The sequence below is a fragment of the Motacilla alba genome, chromosome 7 (genome assembly GCF_015832195.1).
Source record: "Motacilla alba alba isolate MOTALB_02 chromosome 7, Motacilla_alba_V1.0_pri, whole genome shotgun sequence".
NCBI lineage: Eukaryota > Metazoa > Chordata > Aves > Passeriformes > Motacillidae > Motacilla > Motacilla alba.
In genome coordinates, this window is record NC_052022.1 from 6,528,558 (window position 1) to 6,551,608 (window position 23,051).

General features: G+C 39.5%; 2 protein-coding genes across 21 annotated transcripts in view; one reads left to right on the plus strand and one right to left on the minus strand.

Annotated features, from left to right (window-relative positions):
* Nucleotides 1-3,334, minus strand: part of R3HDM1 (R3H domain containing 1) — an 81,860-nt gene extending 78,526 nt beyond the window's left edge. For 13 of the 16 annotated variants that reach the window (XM_038142749.1, XM_038142743.1, XM_038142738.1 and 10 more), the window contains exon 1: nt 3,167-3,333. The gene's annotated coding sequence lies outside the window, so the exon portion shown is untranslated. Of the gene's footprint in view, nt 1-3,166 lie in introns of all 16 variants that reach the window. The other 3 variants (XM_038142751.1, XM_038142748.1, XM_038142736.1) reach the window with 2 other exon arrangements.
* A 127-nt stretch (nt 3,335-3,461) lies between these two features.
* Nucleotides 3,462-23,051, plus strand: part of ZRANB3 (zinc finger RANBP2-type containing 3) — a 39,626-nt gene continuing 20,036 nt past the window's right edge. For 2 of the 5 annotated variants that reach the window (XM_038142755.1, XM_038142756.1), the window contains exons 1-3: nt 7,875-8,001; nt 10,707-10,868; nt 20,843-20,861. In XM_038142755.1, coding sequence (XP_037998683.1) covers nt 20,847-20,861 — 15 coding nt within the window. In that variant the 5' untranslated portion in view covers nt 7,875-8,001; nt 10,707-10,868; nt 20,843-20,846. Of the gene's footprint in view, nt 4,332-4,569; nt 4,745-7,848; nt 8,002-10,706; nt 10,869-20,842; nt 20,862-23,051 lie in introns of those variants that run through there. The other 3 variants (XM_038142754.1, XM_038142753.1, XM_038142757.1) reach the window with 3 other exon arrangements.

Here is a 23,051-nt window from a genome sequence, read left to right on the forward strand (position 1 = left end):
ACCATCCCACAGCCATCTCAAATCTACACTTTGCTTCAGCAGTCTGGATCTGAACATGCAATAATCAAATATTTTTGGAAACGTAATTCTATAGATTGGAGAAAAGTGCATATCAAAAAATGACACATTGACAGGATTCTCATAATATATACATTAAACTGCAGGAGACTAACTTATGCACAAAAGTAGCAGTGCAGGCTGTTCTGTAATTAAGGCTGCTGCCCTTCATAAATCTGTTTCCAGACATTATTTCCTCTAAAATACTTTTTCAACAAGTTATGAAATCAAAGTAAGATTATAGGCAGGCCCAGAGTGCCATTTTCCCAACAATCTTTAATCATCATCTGTTGCTGACTTACCATCTCCCAGAAAGAGCTTTCCAACACCGCTTCCCAAAATTTCCTGACATTGTTAGACAGCCCATTCGTCCGCCTCCTCCAAGAAAAGTCAAGGAGGATACACCAAGAACCACATAACCCCAGCTTTAATGGGCTCCCACAGATGCTACCCATCAGGCAGAGTAAGCACCACCTTGAGGCACTCGCATTGATTCTTCTTGCCTAAAGAATACGGTGTGAACGACCTCATTGTTCAGGTCTTGCACTGCCCAACGACTCCTCTTTCCATCACTGAAAGGCTCCGCGTGGAATGCAGCGTTTAACAAACCCCCCCTGGTCATTCCTGGGTGGGATGGACACGGGAGAAGTGCCACTAAAAGCCTGACTGGGCTCAACACCTCTGCGGTCCTGGAGCCCAGTGATGGCAGGATTACAGGATATTCTCCCGCTCCTATCGAAAGCTCCTTAGCTGTCACACCCATGAATTACAGCGCTTCGTATTTACTGGCTACTGCTTAACTCTCTTCGTATCTCTGAAATGAGAATTCGAGCACGCTGAAAAATTTCGGATGCAAATCACTTCAACTAATCAGGACATCCAAGGTGGTTCGTATTTTTATCCAGGTAGTAAAAGCTGGAGCACAGTCGTCTAGCTCACAGAATCTGAACCATGCTGTCAATATATTTAAAAGATTTTTACAAAACGGACTGTATGCCACATTTTAGCCAATTCAAAGTTTACGTTGCTCCATTGCCTGATAACTCACACAGAGAACATGGTGTCAAAAGGCCCATTTTTCCTAAAGTGTCCGAAAAATGCAACTGTATCAGTCACTTTTTAAAGCCTGGAATAGAGCACCTTGAAACTTCAAACACAGAAAGGTATTTAAAAAGATGTGGTTGCTACATCTCTCAGTCAAATGAACTCTGGGGAGAAGCAGATTTGTGAAAGTGGCGATACAAAGACATGAAGTTGAATTACCAGAGGCCACTGTAGCAAACTGACTTTTAACTGAATAAACCCCAAAGCCACAGCATTTGCGTGGTACCCAGAGCTGAGCCCAGAGCACTCGACCTAAACCATTCAGCTGGTTTGAAGCAGCTTCGCGGGCAGAGTTTAACCAAGCAATACAAAATAAAGACTATGGTGTATGGCAAATATACTGAAATAGGAGAAGAAATGAAAGCCAAAAACTTAACCTAAGTTAAAAGAAGAAAAAAAGCAGAGGTAGAATTGTGTTTAAGTTGAGAACGGTACTACTACTGTGCTCTGTCTCCTCCACTTTTCCTTTATTCCTCTTAACAGACACACAAAATTAAAATACAAACAGAGAACCACTGCAGCAGATTTAGTGGCTGACCCTTCCCAAATCTTGAATAAATAATTTCTGGAGCACTGCTGACAAACCTAACCCAGTACACTGCACACCCCCCAAAATTACTGATATTTAGTCAATTCTGTTTTTACTCACGAGAAAAGTACTAGTTGATCTTGACAGCAATTTACAGTTTTCTAAAATAAAGAGTGGCCAAGAATTAAAATTACAAGTACTACATTTTTGATCTTCCAAGATTTAAATAGACACAAGTCTTAACATTACTTTTGCCATTGGGACTTCGGTAAATTGAGAAGCAATAAGTTACTTAATTTCTACAAAATATTCAAACCTTTGACATCACAGTATTTACTGCAAAAAAAAAAGGCTTAATACCGGGTGTATGCCAAGCCAATGGAAGACTGTCAAAGAAAATGTGTTTCCATTGCTATTTCTTTCTCCTGCATAGCAAATTATTTGAAAAAAAACATTTTGAAAAATAATCAGAACTTCATTTTACCTTTCACTTCAACAGTAAATAAATATTCCTAATCTAACATTCACAAGACATACTGCCCTTTAAAACTGCTGCTTAATATTCAGCCAAAGAGCATGTCTCAAATACATTACTCCTTGTGGAAGGCAAGACATGAGAAAGCAACCCCATTAAAAATTGCAGGTTAATACCTCAGTGGAGAAAGGCCAGTGTCAGACACTGCAAGAGAAAAAACCCAACACATTCCTTCTGCTGCTTTGGGCACACAAGATCTCTTCGGTTTCAGGTCAATGAGAAGGGGGCATCAAAATTTAAAATTAAAGACTATCAGCAAAACCACTCCAAGATAACAAACAGTAGGGCAGACTTTACTATGTGGCGATGCACCCTAAGCAAAGCGTGCACCACTCTTTTCGGTTTCTTTCCATCACCTCCCAATCCAGCTTTCTATGGACATCGCACAAATCCATCAACATGTAGGATGTGTGCAAATCTCTTCACGTGAATAATCTGAATAATTCTTAGACCCCATATAAGAAACAGCTATTCCTCACTTCTTTTTCTATCTCGTTCCATCTTCCTCATAAAGTGAAATCCTTCTTCGGTGCCGAAAACTCATTTTAAAACGTTTTTAAAAGAGACGGTAAAAACCAGGCCATGACGTAGTTTGCTCTCAAGTCTACTTACACTTTATACTACAATATGGTAGATATACCCACATGCAAAATTATCCAACATGCGGCAGAAACGTGAAGAAAATGAAAACATAATAGATGAAGAGCCCTGTGTCCCACTCCGGCCAGCCCTGGCTATATTAGGGAAGGGGAAGGCCGGGCTGGCCCCGCCGGACCGTGACCCCCGGCCGGGCTGCACCCACCGGCCCCGCGGCCGCGCCCCCCCTCCCTCAGCGCTGCCCCCGCTCTGCGCACTGCGGGCGCGGCCCCCCCTCCTCCCTCAGCGCACTGCGACCCCCGCCCGCCGGAGCGCCTTCCCCGGCGGCATCCCGGGCTCCTCACCGGGGCGGAGCGCTCCTTCCCGGGCTCGTACCCGAGCTCCTTCCCGGGACGCCGCGCCCGGCGGGTGGCGGCTCCTCACACACGAGGGGCGCCGAACCCAGCGCCGAGCGCCGCTCGGGTTCCTCCTGCTGCTGCCGCGGCGGGGAGAGAGGCCCCGCCCCCGGACTGTCAGCACCAATGGCTACGCGGGACGCTACTGATGGACAGCCTCGAGGACCAATAAACGTCGCGGCGCCCTCCCCCCGGCGCTGCCGCGGAGTGGTGCCGCTCGGCGCTTACGCGAACACGAGCCCGCCCGGAAGGCGGCGGCCAATCGGAGGGCACGATCGCCTTGACAGACAACCATGAGCACCAGTAAGAGCGGCGCACCGGCACCACAAGGCCCGCCCCTGCGTGCAGCCTATGGCCGCGGGCAGACGGAGCGATCCCGCGGCTGTGGCAGTGCAGGATTTTGGCGGCCTCTGCTCTGTGCTCTGGCCGCTTTCCCTTCACCCGCGTCTGAGCTGCTCCCCTGATCCCGGGCGTGTGGTGTATCCCGAGCAGCAGCTCCCCGGTTCCGCGCCAGCGCTCCCGCAGCCTCTCGGCGCCCGCACCCTGGTGGGGCAGGCTGGGATCTGTAGTCGGGGCTTGTCCGCGCCACCTCTCGCTCTCCTGGCTCCTCACCCCGGCCTTCACCGTTCTTCCCAACGCCGAGAGCCGGCGGCACTGCCCCGTCCAGCCCGGCCCTTAGAGCGCCGTCCTCGCTTCCCTCCGTTCCCAGCCCCGCTTTCCCCTTCCCGCCCCTCCGGCTCCCTCAAGCCCGCCCGCTCCAGCGGATCAGGGACCGGCACGACACACGGCCGGGCGCGAAGATGATTTTTAACTCGCTCCTTGGGAAACGGAGCCAGGGCCGAGAAGGACGCGGAAGACAAAAAAATAAGGGAAAAGCGGTGCCCGGGCCCAAAAGCGCTTCCCGTCCGTGACCTCTGGTCATGCGTCACTTCCCGGCGGCCGTTCGAGCGCGAAGCCCGCGGCCGTGAGGGGGTGCCCGGGCTGGGATGCGCTCGGGGTCGGTCGCCAGGCTGGGACCAGCTGCCAGGTGACTGCTGTTTGTCCCCAGCCCGTGTTTGTGACAGGTTTCACTTCTTGCGGTTGCTGCTGCTGGGTCGTCGCTTGGTGCGCTCAGGTAATTCTGCGATTGCAGCTGCGGGGACTTGCGTAAGTGAAATGAAAAACTTGCCCCCAGGCAGGTGTTGAGGTGTGCGCTTCCCTCCGACACGGTACAGCGGCCCTGGGAAGAACTGTTCTATGCTGAAGAACTGTCTGGTGTCCTTTGCTCCGTCTGATTGCTTTCTCTTGTAGTGTTCTTTAAAATGCTGTGTTCTGAAGGGTAGATTTTCAATTCTTTGTTATCCCACTGGTAGCTTCTCAGAACAAGAAAGACAAGGAGCTACCGGAGAGGGTCCAGCGGAGGCCACGAGGTGATGAGGCGTCTGGAGCATCTTTCTTATGGGCAGAGATTGTGAGAGCTGGGCCTGTTTAGTCTGGAGAGGACAAGGCTGAGAGGGAATCTCATTGATGCACATTAATATCTCAAAGGTGGGTGCCAACAGGATGGTGCCAGACTGTTTTCAGTGGTGCCCATCAGCAGGATGAGGAGCAATGGCCAGAAAATGAAACAGAAGTTCCGCCTTAGCATGAGGGAGAGCTTCTTTGCAAAGATGGCAGAGCACCGGGACAGCTGCCCAAAGAGCTCATGGATTTTCCTTCTCTGGAGACATTCCAAAGCCACCTGGATGTGTTCCTATGTTACCTGCTCCAGGTGACCCTGCCTTGGCAGGGGAGTTGGATGGGATGATCTCCACAAGTCCCTTCCAACCCAGACAGTTCTGTGATTCTGCGAACTAGTTGATTAATCAGTCAGCCAAGATGTTCTTAGAGCTTTAAATTCCATATTAAGTTTTATTGAACATGCGGTCATGGAGCAGTTACGTCCATCAAGAGGAAATTTATGAAGCAAAACCCTTAGTGGAAAGACTCATTTGTCTTAGGCATGTGCTGCTGAGCTGCATTAAAGGGCTATACTTAGTGGCCTGTAAAAATAAGCAGTGGGTTTATGTTATATAATCAGCTTGTGTTGACAAACAGCTATTGGAAAACTTAAAAGTAGTCCTTGAACTTGTCATCAGTCTTGCACCCAACTTTGCAATAAAGAAACAGCCCCAGGGGTAATATCCTCAACAAGCTGGGTCTCAGTTGCTGCCTCTGGAAGGATAAGGGCCTGTAGTGAAATGCAGTTTAACAGTAGCAGTGATTAGAAAGAAATTCAACGTTGGGTTTTTTTCAAATTTTATTTTATTGTTTGCGTTGCCCTTATCCCTCAGCAGCTAGTTACTTTTCCAGATCATTTATGATTGATTGAACACAATAGAAGTTGGAGCAGATTACTTGGAAATACTGCTGATGTTGTTTCTCTCATGTATGAGCTGTCTACTTGCTTGAATTTTAAAAAAAAGTTTCAGTGCAATTTTTTTATGGCAGCTCAGTTTTCTTGGGAGTTTGAAAGACTTTTTCAAAAATTTTCCTGGAAATTATAGTTACTGTACAAATATGTTTATAAAATTTATTCTGTTTTAATTCAGTTTTGAAAAATAGTGGGAATTGGACTGCATCAAATAGTTTATAAGTACATGGTTGTAGAGCCCTTTCAAAAAAACTTCATCAGAGTGGAAAAATGGGAATCACTTTTACAAAACACATGGTGACTCCCACCAAAGAAAAGCATTTTTCCTGTGTTCATGGGTTCTGCACTTTATTGTTTTTTGCTGGTTTTTTATGCCCTATGAATGAATCATGGTGTAAGTCCATGAATCTTCCTCATCCCTGCTTTTAAAAGCTGGGGATCATTTACCACCATCTAGTCCTGAGATGCTTAAGTAACTTTAGATTAATACTTACTGAGTTTAGTAATTCAACTTTTTCATCCCTGATTTCCTTTAAAACACTTGAGTAAGTACTTTAGAGTTTGAGTTTTTTTAACTTGTGAGACTTGTGCAGCTGAATGAAGTCTCTGAATGGAAAGCTAGGTCTCCACACAAAACCTTTTAGGTCTATTTTATCTGAAAAAAAGTGAAACTCCAGAACTGGTGATCTGGAGATGTGGGAAGGTCAATGTGATCTGTATTACGGCACATTAAGGACACAGAAAAAAATCATTGAAAAGTTGTAGTTAGAGGATACATGGCCTGGTCTTTCTGTCTCCCCTTACATCTTCTAAATCTGCAATGACTAGAGCAACAGATACAAACTGCTCTTCTGCTACACTGACCAAATTATTTCTTAAAACAGACTATTTTTATTTCTTGACATTACTACATTGTGTACATAAATACTCTGTCTCAAAACATACATGACCACCACTGCCACAATCATTTTTAATGTTTTAATAGCCATTGTTCACCACATGTGGAATTCTTTAATTATTCACCTAGTCTGTAATTATTCACCATTCATTTATTCAATCATTCACCTAGAGAAGAAAGCTAAACAAAACCTTGTACATATCTGGTAGTTAGTGCTTTCTGTTTTGCTGCTTTCTAAGATCTGCAAAGTCAGTTTTAACTGTGTTAATGACTGATGCAGAAACATTTTTCATTGTAGTATTGCTATGTGCTGATGACTCATGTACCTCCTCTAATTCAGGTCTGTGCTTCTGTAACTGCATGGTTCCTATTCAGTGTTTCAGTGAAAGGATCTTGTCATGATCTTGTTCAACAGAAAGTTAATTATGTTAACATTTCATTCTCCTATTGTCACTCACAACAAGCTATGTAGGGAGCTGATCACAAGTACATCATTATCTCTGCATTTATAGAATGGAAAATTATCAAAGAAAATGAGTCACAAATTTTCTTTAGAGGTGAATCTCAGAACTGAGTGTTGAACAGCTTTGTTGGGCCCACCAATCCTGCAGCATTGTTGACTTGTGTGGCTCAACAGAAATGTTTTAGTTTTTGTCTTTAGATTTTGTTTGCCAGCAGTCTTAAGTATCATACCCTAATCAACTTTTAAAGGAAAAAATCCACATTTCTCATCTTTAAGCACACTATGAGAATTTTTATTGATTAGTTCTGTGGTTTAAGAGTGTTTCTTTCTTAGGGAAATAAAGTTCTTCACTGTTTTTTCTTTATTTTTTTCTTCTTTTTTTCCCCTTCCCTCAAAGTGGGAATATTTTCCACTTCTTTTTTCTGATTTAATTTTTAGGATTAAAAATTTAAAGGACTGTTAGTTCCATCATCAGAAGTTAAATAATTTTTTTTTCCCTGGAGCTCTTCTGAAAAATGTTACTAAAAGAATTATATTTCAGTGTCCATGAGTAAGCTCGATTTGAATGTCAAATAACTTCCTTTCATGAAGAGGGTATTTGCTGAAATAATTATTTCATAGTGTAAAGGAAGAGACACATGCTGCCTTCTTCATCCTGGAATAGTTAGAATATTTTATGGATACTGAGGTGAGGGACTCTTCCTCCAGCATCTGCACAACTTTATGCTTTCCGGAGAGAATTCTCAAAACTTGAGGAAAGCTGTGTAGATACTGATTATTTCAAGATGAAGTGATGAGTATTGTTCCATCAAATCTTATTCTCTATTCTTCCACGTAGGTAAGATATCTTCTTTCTCTTTTGTTTCCCTCTGGTTCAGCATGGCCGGTTCTCTCCAGGAAAGACCTTCACTCAAAGCCTCTCAGTTAGAGGATGTTGATGCTAAGCTGTCCTTCCTACCTGAAAGACTGAGAAAGAAGCTGCTTCCTTTCCAGGAGAAGGGCATCATATTTGCACTGCAGAGAAGTGGCAGGTAAGATTATTGTATTCAACTTATTGTATCACATGCTAAAAATTGATGTGAAAATAAAGTATGCAGACATTAAGTAGAAAAATCATAAACTTATGTTTTTATAGTTGTAAGGAAGAATATGATGCTAAAAATAATTACTTTATGTAAACATTATTTTTTACAAAGGTTATTTAATACCAGCAGTCTTAGGTGAGTTATGTTGCAGAAATCTTTCATAAACTGTAAGGTAACATGGTTTAAAATGAGTTGTGGAGGTTTTTTCCACAGAGGATGAAGAGGTTTAATAATGCATTATGCAAAACAGAGTTGTAGTATCAAAGTTCTCAGGTGAAAGGAGGTAGATTTCAGTAGGACCATCATTTTTGTTATGTTAATGGAGAATTCCTAAAATAAGTTAATTCACATTTGATTCTTTAGTTTTTAATGGCATGGTAGAGCTGTTAAGGGAATGACTAACAGATCTTGATGCATCTGTGTGGTTTTCTATTTTAAATTTGGTACAATTCTGCAGTGTAATCAGGGTGTTCTGGAGCTCACTGAGCTGCAGCAGCAGAGCAGGAGAAGCCTTGCAGAGTGCTCAGTTAGCCAGTGCAGCAGCTGATGGAGTAGGCATTCAACAATTAAGTACCTGGTAAATCAAAAAAAAACAGTTTATGCAGCAGAGGCTGGAAATATTTTGCTGAGTAAGAGCCTGTTAGTGAGTTACAGGGTGGAAAAGGAGAGGGGGAAATGCTATTTCCGCATTTATAAATTTTAGGAAATGTGGGCAATTGCAGCCTAAAGCTGTGAAACCACTGTATGCTGTTGTTTTGGAAAGCAATGATGTTGGGGAGGTCTGGCACAAATAGAATTACTGTAGCCTGTGTGGGAAAGATGGATGAAATTAGTTCCTGATTATTTCAGCATCTTGCTGAGAAGGAGAGGCTTAGGGCCTAAGGGGATTGCTTGCTGATGTTTGTGATTGTTCTCAGGGGAAAGGAAATGTGCATCTTTCGCTCTAAAGGTGAAAAATTAGAAAGGAAATTTTTATCAGCAGTTCTTGGAATTACATGGAACTTTTAATCAATTAGAATCTCTGCATTTTTTCTCTGATTATTTTCCTTTGGCCAAAAGCCTTTAGCAGTGCTGTCTCAGGGAACGAACAAACCATCTGTTTTATGCTGCCGGTTTCAGTGGCAGAACAGAGAGATGAGTCCAGCCCTTCACATGAGAGCCTGAGATTTGATATGCTTTATGCTGAATTGGCATTAACTGCTCGTGACCACCAGCCATACCAGGCACTTTCTTGCTGCACAGACTGAGAATGGGTGGATATAATTTTGATAGATAGCTAAGACTTTGGTAGAATAGACAGCAAAGCCTGTGTTAGAGTTGAATTTAATAAATCCAAAGCCCTTGGCTGCCATAGAATGTGCAATTGAGGTGTGTATTTGTGTATACAAATAGTGAAATAACAGAAGCCATTAAAATTTAAGAAACTACACATTTAATTAGTGTAGGCTAATGGATATATTTGAAAGTGGCATAATCTTCAGGCTGTTGTATAATACAGAGGTTTCTTGGGAAGCATCTTAACTGTAGGACTGGATAAATTTTTATCAGATGTTTCTTTCTTCTTTTTGTTGAAGTAGTAACAGTAAGTATTCAGAAAGGTTTGGAATACCTATTCTAATGACTCTTGTCATGGAAGGAATTCTGTTTTTTTCTTGAAGGTTATGGGTTTATGTTCAGTTTTTTTTCTTTAAGTCTTTCGCTAGCAAGAGTTTTGCAAAACCCAGCAGTGATGGTTTTCATGTGACATGCATATGAAATAATGTTCATCATGATTGCAAGAAATCTTGCTGCTTGGCACAGCAAATTCTGTGTGTAAGCTGGGTCACATTGAGGAATTGTGTGCACACTCTCAGCCAGCTTCTATATAAAGTAAAGTGTGTTAAGTCAAACTTTCCCAAGGAGTATTTTTTAAATCTGCCCCTTGCTGATGCAGATCTAGTTCTCTTCCTGTCTCAAAACAGAGAACAAGAGCCTCTGGTGCTTGTAGCTGAGTTTTCTTATTAGTTTGTCAGCCCTTGCCTCACAGAAGTCTTTCCCTTTTGTGTACTCCATAATGATTTAAACCTTCTTTCAGTATTCCCAGTGATATATTTTCTGTAGAAGTGTCTTTTCTAATTTTAAAAAATATATAAGCATAGGACTTGAAGTGAGCAATATGTGCATTTCTGCCCATCATTCTTCTTCCCCCAGGCTATGCACTCCCTTCACAGGCATCACTTAATCCATGCTTTGCTGTAGTGGTAGGAAACTGGTGTACAGCAAGTGTTGGCTGAATAGATTCAATTAATATCATCTTAGATTAGACAAGAACCCAGCATGAAAAGGGACTTATTATTAGAACAAACTCTTGGTTTTTTTGCGTGGAAGGGGCTGGGAGTGAGCTATTAATTCTCTTGTCTCTTCCCAAAGCATGAAATAAATATTCTGTTGTGGTTTGTATTTTTGATTCATTGGTAAATGAATCAAAGGCTTTTCCAGTAGATGCTCCAAAGGCATTATCTCATCTAACAGAGATTGCCTAACACTTTTCTAGGAAATGACAATTCTAGAGCCAACAAGACAGTGTGTTCTTCAACATCAGCTAACATACCTTTTATCTCACAAACATGCCTTAAAGGTGAATAACTGACTGGCTGCTTATTCCTTCCTAGAGATTATTCTTCAGACATGCCCTTTGGAATGGCTGCCTAGGGATGGATACAATTTCTAGTCATTATTTGTAGCCTCAGACATTAATGTGCAGAAAAACTGGGTGCACACAACTTACATCCATGAAGACCATTTCATTTTTGGGATTTTCTTTCAGTGAAGGTGTAAGTTACTTTTAAAAGCAGAAATAATATGTATTTATTTATTTGTGTGTGCTTTCAACTGTCTCTTAAATAAAAGCCAATCAACTTGTCCCTTCCAGGAATGTGACCTGCTGGCAGTAGGCTTAGGAAATACTGAGGGTTGTGGGGGTCAGATGTGTGTGTGCTGTTGGGAAGTGGAAGTGAGCAATTCTCTGCTCTCTGCTGCTTCTTAGTCATGTTTGGGCAGATGTGGACAAATCCCCATTTCCTAAGAACTCGGGGTAGAACTGAGGGGTCACCAAGTGTTAGTGAAGAGGTGGCAGTGTTGAAGCACAATGCTCTGGAAAAAGTGGTGGAAGCTTGGGTAAAATATCCGAGATACAGAGATACATGGGCAAGTGACTCAACAGTGTTGATAGGGATGGTATTCAATCTCATTTGAGCTCACATCTCTCTTTGAATACTACTGATTTTTACTGCTGCTCTTCAGTAATATCATACTTGGAAAGTCACAATTCTTTTTACCATCTACTCTTGTTTTATATCCTCTCTTTACAGAAGTGTGTGATGTCTGTCTAGTAATACAAACAATTTGTTCACCTGAATACACTGTAAAAGAGGCATGCTGTTGTTTGAAATTTAGCTCTCGTGCTACTGGGTATCACTAAATGCTTTATCAAGTTTTGTAATAAAAGCTGTCAGCATGTGATTTGCAAGCATCATTATTTAGCATTGCTTGTCTTGTAGATGGTATCTGTAAAAGATGCCTTCAGACACACAGATATATTTCTTTCTAGGCATGTTGGCAGAACAATTTGTTTAAGCTGGTTGCAAAAGAGTGCTTGGAGATATTTACCACCAATGAAACAAGCAGTTCCATTATAATTGTATGCTCAAACTGTTTTACTGGAGTGGTCTTGTTTCCTCTGTAAGTTTGAGGGGTAATACATTAACTTATATATTCAGGAGCATGTGATTTTTAATTTCCCAAACATGCTGGCCTAATGCTGTTAGACACAGTAAAAAAAGAAAATGACCATGGATGGTAATATCAGGATGTGCAGAGTTCACATCTGCTATTAAGAACAGAGGTTTTAATGCACCAGGTTTAATGCAAGGGCAATTGTTAGGCAGTCCCTATCTAGAGTAAGAAAAAGTTTTATTTTTTTGGATAATGGGCTACAGAGAACCATTATGGCAGTGAAATCATTAGAGAATAGAGTGTGAATGTCCTCTGTTATAATATTGAGTCAGTTGCCTACACTTCAAAATAGTACTTTTTCCCATTGACTCTGTCTCTGATCTCTACCAAGCTACACAGGAGGAATACATAGTTAACTCTTTGTTAATTAAACCAGGTTATTACTTCAAAAATTACAAGTCTTTGTAGAAATTTATTCCCCCTGTCCCATCTTCAAAGTAGACCAGAAAACCAAAGGTTCAAATCATAATTTCCTTGAAGTTTATGAACACGGCTGAAAGATTCTTCAGTAGCAAGGCACAGCATATACAGTCTGCTGAGGGTTTGGCAGCTGGACCACAGAAATGGCAGCTCTTGGGCAGGAAGCAGACAGAAATGTTTGGAATTCCCAGGCACAGCCCTTTGTCGGGTGAGGAATTTCTGATATAAGTCCTATTTAAATTCTTATGCAAATTTCTACACAAATTTCTTTAACTTTCTAGGATGTATTATCCATTGAGTAGTATGAAAGGTATAATTTCCATTTGAGTTGGGTGTCTAAGGAAGCTGTAGTTTTAGCTTTTAGAAGCTGATGGAATAAGAGAAAGTATGTTCAGTCCATGCACTCCCATGCACATTTTAGTTTGTGCTAGAGCAGTAGCCCTTTTGTCTTACACTTTTCTATAACTATTTTTCACTTTCACTCTTATTTTTGTCATCATTACTGAGTTTGCTTCTGGGTTTTATGTTGTCTATTAATCTTTCTTTCTCCTTCTGTACAATGCTATTGTTGCTTTCTGTCTTGTATTGCCTTTTTTAGTTAGCAGAGCTTTTGTTTTACTTTGCTTTTATCTTTGCTATTTTTGATCCGTGATTACTGATTGATTCGCTCTTTCAGTGTATTTCTATTCTTTAGTTTCTTATCTTTGATAGTAGCTATGAATAAGAGAATAGATTTGTCTTTCAATTCCATTTTGAAGCACTAAGCCTAGTTGCATGTCTGTATATCTCTTACTGTCTATATGTAATTTTTCTGTCCTTTGTTTGAAAGGTCATAGGTTTCTGCAAGTCGATGTTGTGATTAAATGCAAGACCAATCTGCTTTTTACTGTTGTCTAATTTTTTCTTCAGAATCAGCTGCATGGTTTAAAGGACCACTTAGAAAAATATTTTACAGGTTACTGTTGAATTTTTTTCCAGTCACACTGACTTCAATAAAAGTCAAATTACTCAAATTTGCATGTTAGAAAAAGAAATTATCTTCACTTTTTTTTTTAACATGAGTATTTCTTCAGATATTACATTTTAGCTTGTATTTGGTGGCTTGCAGCATCAAGGGCCATCAATGAGTCTCCATTATTTGTAGAACTTGAGATCAGAGATCAGATTGAAAGAAAAATAATTGTAATTTTTTTTATTTTTGTCTCTAGTTTCAGTGATTTGTAGTTAGATAGCCTGAAAGATCTGTTTGAAAGAAGGCATAAGTCTCTTGCTAGAGTAAGAAAGAAATCATCTTTTATTCCAATATATTCAGTAACTCAGATGTATAAAATTATTACAATTTTGGGATAAATGTGGGTCCTTAAACCTGCATTATAACAGGTGAGGAGTTATCTCCAGTCTTAGAGAAGAAAGCACAGAAGTAATCTCTGGGGAACAAGAATGGGATTGCTATTTAGTGAATATGGAGAGGATCAAACAGTTAATACATTTCAGCTCTGAGGGTTGAAGAAAGATTTCATTTTTTTTAAGACGTTGGGTTTGTAATGATTCAGAGTACATCTCACATTTGAGAAGTGCCAAGGAAGAGAGGGGTGAATAAATGAAGATGCTAGCTCACAGAATGAGGTTCAGATGCAGGAAGTATGAATGAGAGACTGAGCCAAATTCTGCACAGCTTTCATAGCCAGGGAAGCTTGTTTGGAAGTGATGCTGGAGGAACTGGGAAGCAATTCAAATAGAACAAAAAATGCATTGTCAGTAAGTGAATCTAGGATATAATTGAGGAGCTATGTGGGGTGAAAAAGAGAAGACTTAAGAACAGAAAAAAACCCACAAAAAACAATGGTGGAAATATAAGAATTTACCTGGCTTTAAATGTGAACTTGTAGCAGCAGGAATAGAGAAGAAAATGCAGATTTTAGAAATGCAGGGCACAATTTGTTAGAATGGAAGAGGAGAACCAAGAGAGATAAAGATTACAAGTAGTAGGTTGTCAACAGTGATAGAGGGAGGGGAGAGGGGAAATGAACAGTGTTAGCTGTGTGCAGAGAAGGTTTGCAGTGTGGGAATCCATGATGGGAAGTTGGTGTTTAACCACAGCACCCAGGAGAGGACAAAGGGGAGGGAGCAGTTCTGAGTGTGAGACAAGTCACTTTAATGAGTCAATAGAAATAAGGTCTTAAATGAGTCACATTCTGACTTGACTTAATGCAAGCTGGAAGGAGAGGAAGAATATAGGCAGAAGGGAAAAGTGCCCCAGATCACTAGGGAATGCAGAGTTTATTGGGAAAGTAGTGATTAAGTTTCTCTGTTTCACTGAAAGCCAGTAGATTGCGCACTAAGGAAGGCTTCTACTGCTGCTCACAGGTATTTCAGTCATGCCAGTTAACAGCAAGGCTAACATTTGCAGCCTCGATTATCAGGAGCTGAAAATAGTTGAAGTTATTCTGTTTTCTTGCATTGAGTCAGCTGCTGAACCCATTTGTCTCTGAAGCCATGACTGAATAGATGAGGAGTTTTCACTGTCACTGTTGGGTGTCTTCTTGGCTGGAAGTTTTTCTAACCTAACAGTTCCATTAATATATTCTAAAAACCTATTGAAGTGTCTGACCTTTACCTTCAACTTGACCACTTTGTTAGGTGTAATTCCACACATCTTTGCCAAAGCTAAAATACCAGAACACGTGGTCTGAGAGCTTTTCAAATACTAATAAAACATTTTAGGTGGGTTTTTCAGTCACATGTAGAGGAATGTTGGAGAAAAGCATAAGACAGTACAATGATTCTCCTCTACACTCCTTTTCAGAATCATTAACAATGCAGATGTGGCAATTTAGTGCATCTTATGTTAAAGATAATATAAAAGTTTTATTACTTAGGGGTTTTTTAAATACCTAGTGTAGTTCAGGAGCAAGGGTAAGATTTATCTTCCATCTTCTGGAGCATTATTTTCGATGCAACACCCTTGGTTATTGTTGCAAGGGAGTCAGCTCTCTTTGTTCTAGTTTTAGGACTGCGTGCTGTGATTACTGACACACAAATGTAATGGTTGCTTGCGCAGTTTTATATAAAAATGTTCTAAGTTCAGATTCCTTAAATAACCCTTGGTTGAGAGGTTAGTGCTGAAGTGTTGGCTTGTGAGTAGGAGGTAAATTATATGTTGTAGTGTTATATAAAACTGACTCACATGAGTAGGTGAGAATCCCAAGAATATCAGGACACCCACACCAGTGAAAGAAAGACTGAAGCTTCCTCTGTACAACATGTTCCAAAGCCTGCATTAACAAAAAACAGCTTTAATTTGCTTGAGTAGTAACAAAATTTTTCAGTGTTTTAAAAAATGAAGTGCTACAGCTTTCACTGTTTGCCTTGGAAAATGCATTTAAAAGGGAAGGAGTTCTGAAAAAGCTACCTGCAGTTCTTAGTGGTTTTTCCTGGATAAATAGCTGCTGAAAATCAATCAAGAAGTTAAATTATCCTTACAAGCAAGCAACAGATGTATTGGATTGCTGTACCCCTTTAGTTTTTAGTCTAGCATGTAAGGAAGCACAACTCTCTAGAGAAGATATTATCTTAATATTTATATAGTTACAAGAAACCTGTAACACCAGCTGTTTGACTTGGTAGGATCCTAGGTTGTAGAGACCTTAATTCCAGTATGTTGTTAATCAATATTCCTCCAAGAGCAAGGTTCAAAGTGAGATTCTTTCTCTTTACAAAAATACCTTACTGCATTAGCCATAACTAATAGAAGAAACTTTATATTGTTTGCATGGGTAATAGTGCTGACATTTCAAAAGGGGTGACCCAAATGGAACCCAGATGCACAGAAATAGAAATGATTTTCGTTTAAATGTTTGTTATTCCCTGAAACTCATTTCATAAAACTGTGTTAGCATTAACCTTCTGATGCAGACTATTTTTTATAGCTCTATGGCATATGCCACATGAGCTTAGCCTCAGTTTCCTTCTGTTTCTCCAATGAACTCATCTGCATAAAATTTTAAAGATCTGCTTGTCCTTCTGCTTTGCAAAGCAGATTCCAATCTTCTTGACATCAACACAACCAGGAACTCTTTCTGTGTTTTTTGAGGTTTGAAAAATTATTTCTGTCCTTTTAGAGGCAGAGCTTTCCTGATAGAGCTTTCAGAGAGCTCTGTCAGGAGTTTTGAGTTTCTTTCTTAACTCCTTCACCTGTTTTTTTGCTTGGTTTCTCTCCAAGGTTTGCTGTAGTAAGAATGTATAAATGCAACCTTTGCCTGGTGCTTGGTGCCTTTACAAGGTATCAAGTACCAAGCCTGTTCTGGTAGTGCTGAAATCTGGTTCTGGGGTTCTGACTCATCCAGCTTTGGGTGATCCCTTCAACTATGGGATTCCCTACATCCAGAAGAAAGCTGGGGTTTGTGTACAGCCTCAGGTGCTTGCATTTTTTCTCTTCAGTGAACAGCAGTAAGGTTTTGCACCTGTGTGCACCCGAGGTGCACCAGCACAGCAGACCTTGCTCTCTGCAGGCATGTTCACTCACCAGGGTACATCCTCACTCAAAGCTCTTTGTGTTTGCTTGATAAAAGAAAAATGTAGTTTTTTATTTTCAGGCTAATACACCTCAAAATGCTGGGGCTGTTACAGTCTAGTGGAGGCCCAAACGATGGTTCCCTTCTATTTGTGAAAGATCCTACTGTGTCTGGAGGCCATTGCTAACCCTACCCTGCAAAAGGGTTATGAATAGTAGCAAGGTTGTAGCAGCATGTGCAGTGCATCCCAATGAGATTCTACTGCTTTCTGCTAGGAAAAAAATAGCAGATTTCCTTGCTGAATGGACAGAGATTCCAACACAAGCCACAGGATTTGCTCTGAAGAAGGGGAACATTTAAAGATTAAATGCAAAAGAATCTGAAAGAATTTGCCATTGACTAGCGCTTTTTGCATGGTTGGACTTTGCTGCTGAGAGCAAGTGCAACTGAGACATCTCAAATGATTTTTTTTTCTCCATGCTTTTCTGAAACTTTTGACCGTGTGGGCTGAGCTTCTAACAGGATATGAATCTGCGTATCATAGCTCTGATTTATATTCTTGGATAGAGCTATTATTAAGGTGTCATATGAACAGATGGGACATGAATGATGAAGCTCAGATTGGGTAACTACCAGTTGAGAGGAAATGACTAATTGAACTTCAGAGAACAAGAAGTCTGTCTTCTTGCAGTCAAAATACGTGAAACAAAAATACATATTTGTCCCTTCAATGTAGCTGAAGATCTGTTTCTTCTGCTTTTGACAGCATGGAACCTTTATGTCCATGTTGGCAGCTTGTCTGACTGCAGTAATGTAGAACATGCTGAAGTTTGTTTTAGAGGCTGTATATTTTTAAGATTATGTAAAGTATTGCTTTTTAGCAGCGTAGTGCAACTAACTATTCGATATCTTGTAAGTTCTGTGTGATGTGGGCTATAAAGATGGGGAAGTTCTTTACCCTTCAAATCTAATTGTTGTGATTATAAACTGGAGACATTTCATGATTTTCCTCTCCTCTATAAGGTATTTTTCATTGCCCCAGAATCCAATGAAAATAATTTGGACATCTTGTTTTGTAACTACATTAGGCAGACATCTTTAGAATTCTTATATTAAAACTGTGAAAGCTACACAGATGAATGCTTTAAAATGCATTATGTCATAAAATAAATTGAATATCCTCCATTTCCACTTCCATTAACTCCTACCTGTATCATAAACTCAATCTTGTGTGCCATGTTAAAATTTTGTCAAGTGTGAGTGTCAATAATGTTAATTAGTTGGCATAAATTAGCAATTTAAAAACTGTAGCACTTCAGGAATTTGAGTCTGAGCAGTGTGGATCCAAGCAGTGATTCATGACACTAACTGTATAATCACAGAGGACTTTACACATTCAGATAACTCTAACTGGAGCTTTAAAACCAATTTAGTGCACTTGATTGATCTCAATCTATGATGTGTCTGGTCGAATTTTAAATGCTGAAAAGTGGATGGATTGCAAGTACAGGAAGAAAATCCCAACTGCTTATGACAAAGCGGTTTCATAATTGGGTAGGAGAAGAGAGTGAATACTTACTAGCAAAATATCATGAGTGAATACTTACTAGCAAAATATCGCCAGAGATATCCAGCTTTAAGCATAGGGGTGTTTCTGTTGCTCTGTTTCTATTGGTACTGCAGAAATGAGGAAGATAAAACTGTGTTGATTACTTAATATAACCTCTGTTTGCAGAGTTATTATGGGTAAATTATTATTATTGTTGTTATGATGGCAGCTGCTTTGTGCTTTCTTTCATATACCAGAAACAAAATGATGAGTTTCTATAAATATTTTAAAGTCGTCAACTTTGTTGCTGCTACGTAAGAAGTTTAACTTAAGGAGATAATCAGGGGAAGTTAATAGACATGAAAACAGGAGATACTCTATAGCAGCAAAAATTTTATGAGTACAATCTGAAAATGAGTGCAAAAAGAAAAGCAGAATAATTTCCTATTTGTCATCAGATAAAGTCATCAATGTTTAAGTGGCTACATTTCACTCTAATGAAGAAATCTAGCTTTATGGAAAACAAGTTCCTGTGGTTGACCTGCTTTTAAAGTCGATAGTTTTTTATTTGCTATTCAGTTTCTAATTGTCAGAGCCATTTGTAAATCAGTTGGAATTTCTTCATTTTTGCTTGTTATCCTCAAGGGAAGAAGGAGCATCCAAATAGTTCACCTATGCCAAAGAGTAGTGCAATAGGATCTTACCTAGTCTCACTTTTTCTGTTTGTCTGAACTGGCATAATTAACATTTCACTATTTATGCAATTCTACTAACATTTGATTTGCTGAGAAATACTGTATTTGCAGCAGAAGTTGGCAAGGAATACTTTTATTCCTGTCCTCTTTTCCACATTTTCTTGCTACCAGCTGCAACTTGGTTATTGCTATATTTGTACTTCAGCTGTGATATTCCTACAATAAATAATCTTTATTGTTGAAGAAGGTCAGTGGTTTATTCTTGAGCTGTCTCTGCTCTGTAGCTGTTAGTTGTAGTCTTACTCATTTGCTGCATTTGTGTAAGGAGTACTACTGCAACAGTAGGTTATTGTGCATTCCAATTGATTTCGGGCCTCAAACTGTTCTTTAAAAACATGGTTAATGTACTGAAAGCAGTTGGCCTCAAAGAATCTGCAAAAAAGAAAGACTTGTTTTGTAAACTTCAGTTCAAGCAATTAACAATGAGTATTGAATGGAAAAAAAACCCAGTCTTTGAGCAAAAACTGACATTATTTTTAAATTAGAATTGCGTGTTAGCTGTCTGCAAATAAATGTCTTTGCCCAGCTGCAAATCACAGACATTAAGGCCCCACAATCATAAGTTGCCACTAAAAATAATTGTCTTCCTGCCTTTTTATTCCTTTGTAAATCTGTGCAGACTTGAGGGCTTTGTTTTATTTTCTTCCTTTGTTTTCTTTGCTCCATCCCTAACAGCTGGGGAGGGGAAGTTGCAAAGCAATTGCAAGTAGATAGTTTGTTGCTTATAAAAATGGAGTTGTATAAGAATTAATTTTGAATCAATTTTTTTACCTCAGTTGAATGAAACTGCAGAAGTTAGTAGACATGGGAATTTATACTGGCAGGCAGAGTGAGCAAACAGCAGTATACTGTGGTTCTGAAAATATCAAACATTTCATCTTTTTTGGCCAGCTACACTAACTTCAGAGTAGCTACCACTAAAAAAGCAGTTCTGTATTACTTGAAAAGATTTTTCTGGAGCAAAACACAGAATGTTTATATCTTGTTGTGTTAAATTTTGTTATAGACAGTAGGACCTGGAAGATCTTTCCCATTTTTTCCTGGAAGGAGCACTACATTTGAGTTACATGGTGCAATGGGTACATATAGAATCCCAGAATGGTTAAAATACCTTTAAGAAATTCATGTCAAAGATGGCATTTAATGCTTACAAAACATAAATATGCTGAACAGAATCTATCATTTATGACTGGGGACTCAGAGTTGTCATTGTCTTTGCACAGAGTGGCATTGCCAAGTGACTCCAAACTGGGCAAAAAATCAAATTCATTTTCTAATACTTTAGCTGGTACAATTGGTGGGGGAGAGGGAGTGTCTGCTTCTATTTCAAAACAAATGTGACAGCTCTGGGAAGCACATTTTAAAAATCAATCTGAAATAGAAATAATACTTAATCATGAAGCAGCAAAAACATTGCTGTTTCTGAAAGACAAAAGAAAACTGAAGATACACTTCATGCCTTGGAAGTGTCTCTTATGATTACAATTAATCTATCCCTGGACCTAAGCAGAAATTCAGTTTTGCAATTGCAAGTTCTGCAGTAATGCCAGCAAACTGAATGAACATTTTTAGAGTATTTGTTGTATTTATTTTCAGTTCATACCAAATTCACTTTTTGTAGGTGATATCTGGAGTAATGAAGTCACCTTTTTTCCTTTTCTTGGTTCTGTAAATCCAGAATTTAAATTTATAGTAAAAAATTTGTAAGTATTGGTTTACGTATTATATTTTGTATTAATTTCTGCTTTTCCTCCCCGTTTTTGTTTCTTATTTAGGTGTATGATTGCTGATGAGGTAAGTGATGTTCCTGTTCCTCTAACACTGTCTTTTCTGGTGTTAATGCACTTTGTGCAGATGTGACATTTTTTGTTTGAGAGGTGTGGGCAGAGAGGCTGGTAATAAAAGAATCCTAATTTGTGTGATAGTTAGCAGATATCCTGAAAATACCTAAGTGAGGGAAAAATTGAAACCTGACATAAGTTTAGAAGAATCCTTGAAAAAACTTAAAAGGTTACTTTTAATTGTAGGTTAAATCTCCTGTACTGTTACATTTTAAAAACACTGACTCAGTTGATTTTTTAAAGTGCTTTATAATTGCATAGCGAGCTATTTTTAGTGCATTATTAGACATTCCTGGCCCAAAGAGATTTTTAACAGATATGGTTTCCAAAGATGAATTTTTGAAAGTGGTCTCATCAAGTAGTAATAGTAAAATTCACTTTGTCCATGCATTTAAAAATATATGTTGTATTTCATATCAGGGAAATCTGAGTCCAGCATTTCTTCCCCCAGATAAAACATTTTTGTAATAATGTTCTTGAAGTATTGTCAGTATAAAACCTTTCTGAAAAAGACAATTGCTGTAGTCTCACAATTCTAATTTGGGTTTTCTTGACACACTAGGAGGGAGAGGGAGATGGATTATTGGGATTTAAGCATCTCCTCATACTATAAAAATCTCATTACATCTGAAGATAAACTGTCCTGGCAGAGAATGCAAAATATCTGGGAGCTGTGGAGAATACAAAAGTATTCAGGGGAAGAGAAAAGGGAAGCTTGGGAAAAATCAAAATATCAGCAGTAGCTATTTTTTTATTAAAACAGTTTATTTCCCTCCTTGAATTAGAAAATGAGCTGTGCATAATTATGTTAGCAATAAAAATTCCTGGAAGATACATTTATTCCTAAACAAAGATTGTATATTTTGTGTGGCACTGAAGGAAGTATTGTGCACTGGTGTGTATCCTGTGCTTTTTGTCCTATCTCTAAATAAGAAAATGTTGGTAAAATTAAATGTCAGTACTGTGAGCTTTTATGTAAAAATAAATTATGGAGGAAAACTCAAGGTCAGAGAATTACTGTTCATATCCCTGGGCTGTGTAACTGTGTAAGGATTAAAGTAAGATAAAACCAGTATTTTTTGAAAGATGATCTACAAATATGTTTCCATTTCTTCTCAGAGTGGGGACAGACAAATTTTTTCCCCTAAAATTTCAATGTCATCCATTTCCATGCTGGAGAAAAATGGGTTTATATCAAAACCCAAGACCATAGTATTTTCTCCAGTTTTTCTAGTCTCTCTCATTGTTACCTACCTGCTGATCAGCTCTGTGGGATCTGCATTCTGCCCTGGGTGTGCTGATGATAAAAGCCTTGCTTTTATTCCATATTTATTTCAACCCAGTGCCTGGATTATCACCAGGGCCTGCACGCCTGAGTTAGGGACACAGCCATGGCAGCAAACTAAAAATGAATCTTATTTTGTTGGAGGTTTTTTTTCACTTGGAGTTATTTTCAGATGACCTAAGAACTACTGGTGACGCCAGGTGAACTTGCAGGAACATTTTATTGAAAACTTGGCAATGTTGAATGAAAACTGAGTATCACAGTAGCTTTCCTATTATTTTCTTTCTAGTAATGGTAGAAAAATTCATTATTTTCTTTTGTACTTGGGAAATATCTTCATTATATTATTAATGAAGTCACTTCTACACTCAGTACTGGAGACGTAAGTTGTTGTTTTATGTCTCACTGCTGTGAGTAGTTTGCTAGCAGCAAATCCACTCAGATGTCCACTGGACTCCATGGAAAACCTGCCCAGAGCATTTTAAGGCCCATCTCTGCTTTGGTGTTTCACAGGAGTTGGGAACTATCTCTTGCCATGTGAACAAGCAGAGAAAATAGCTGCATTCTTTGATAAATGTTTTTTGGGGGGTTGGGGGAAAGTGTGTGATATTTTTTTTAACCAAAACCCTAAATTCTGACTCTTACAGACATCTGTTGCCATGATTATTCACAGATGGGAGCATTCCCACCTTGGCAACATGAAGCATGTACTTTCCTGTTAAATGTAGATCTGTTGAATCCTCCCCATGTGTGTACATCTGAATTCTCACTCTCTGGACTTTCTCATCTGTGGTACAGGCCAAGGAGAAACCATCAGCCCTGGTGAATCAGAGCAGTAGTTTCTTTTTGTTGACCCAT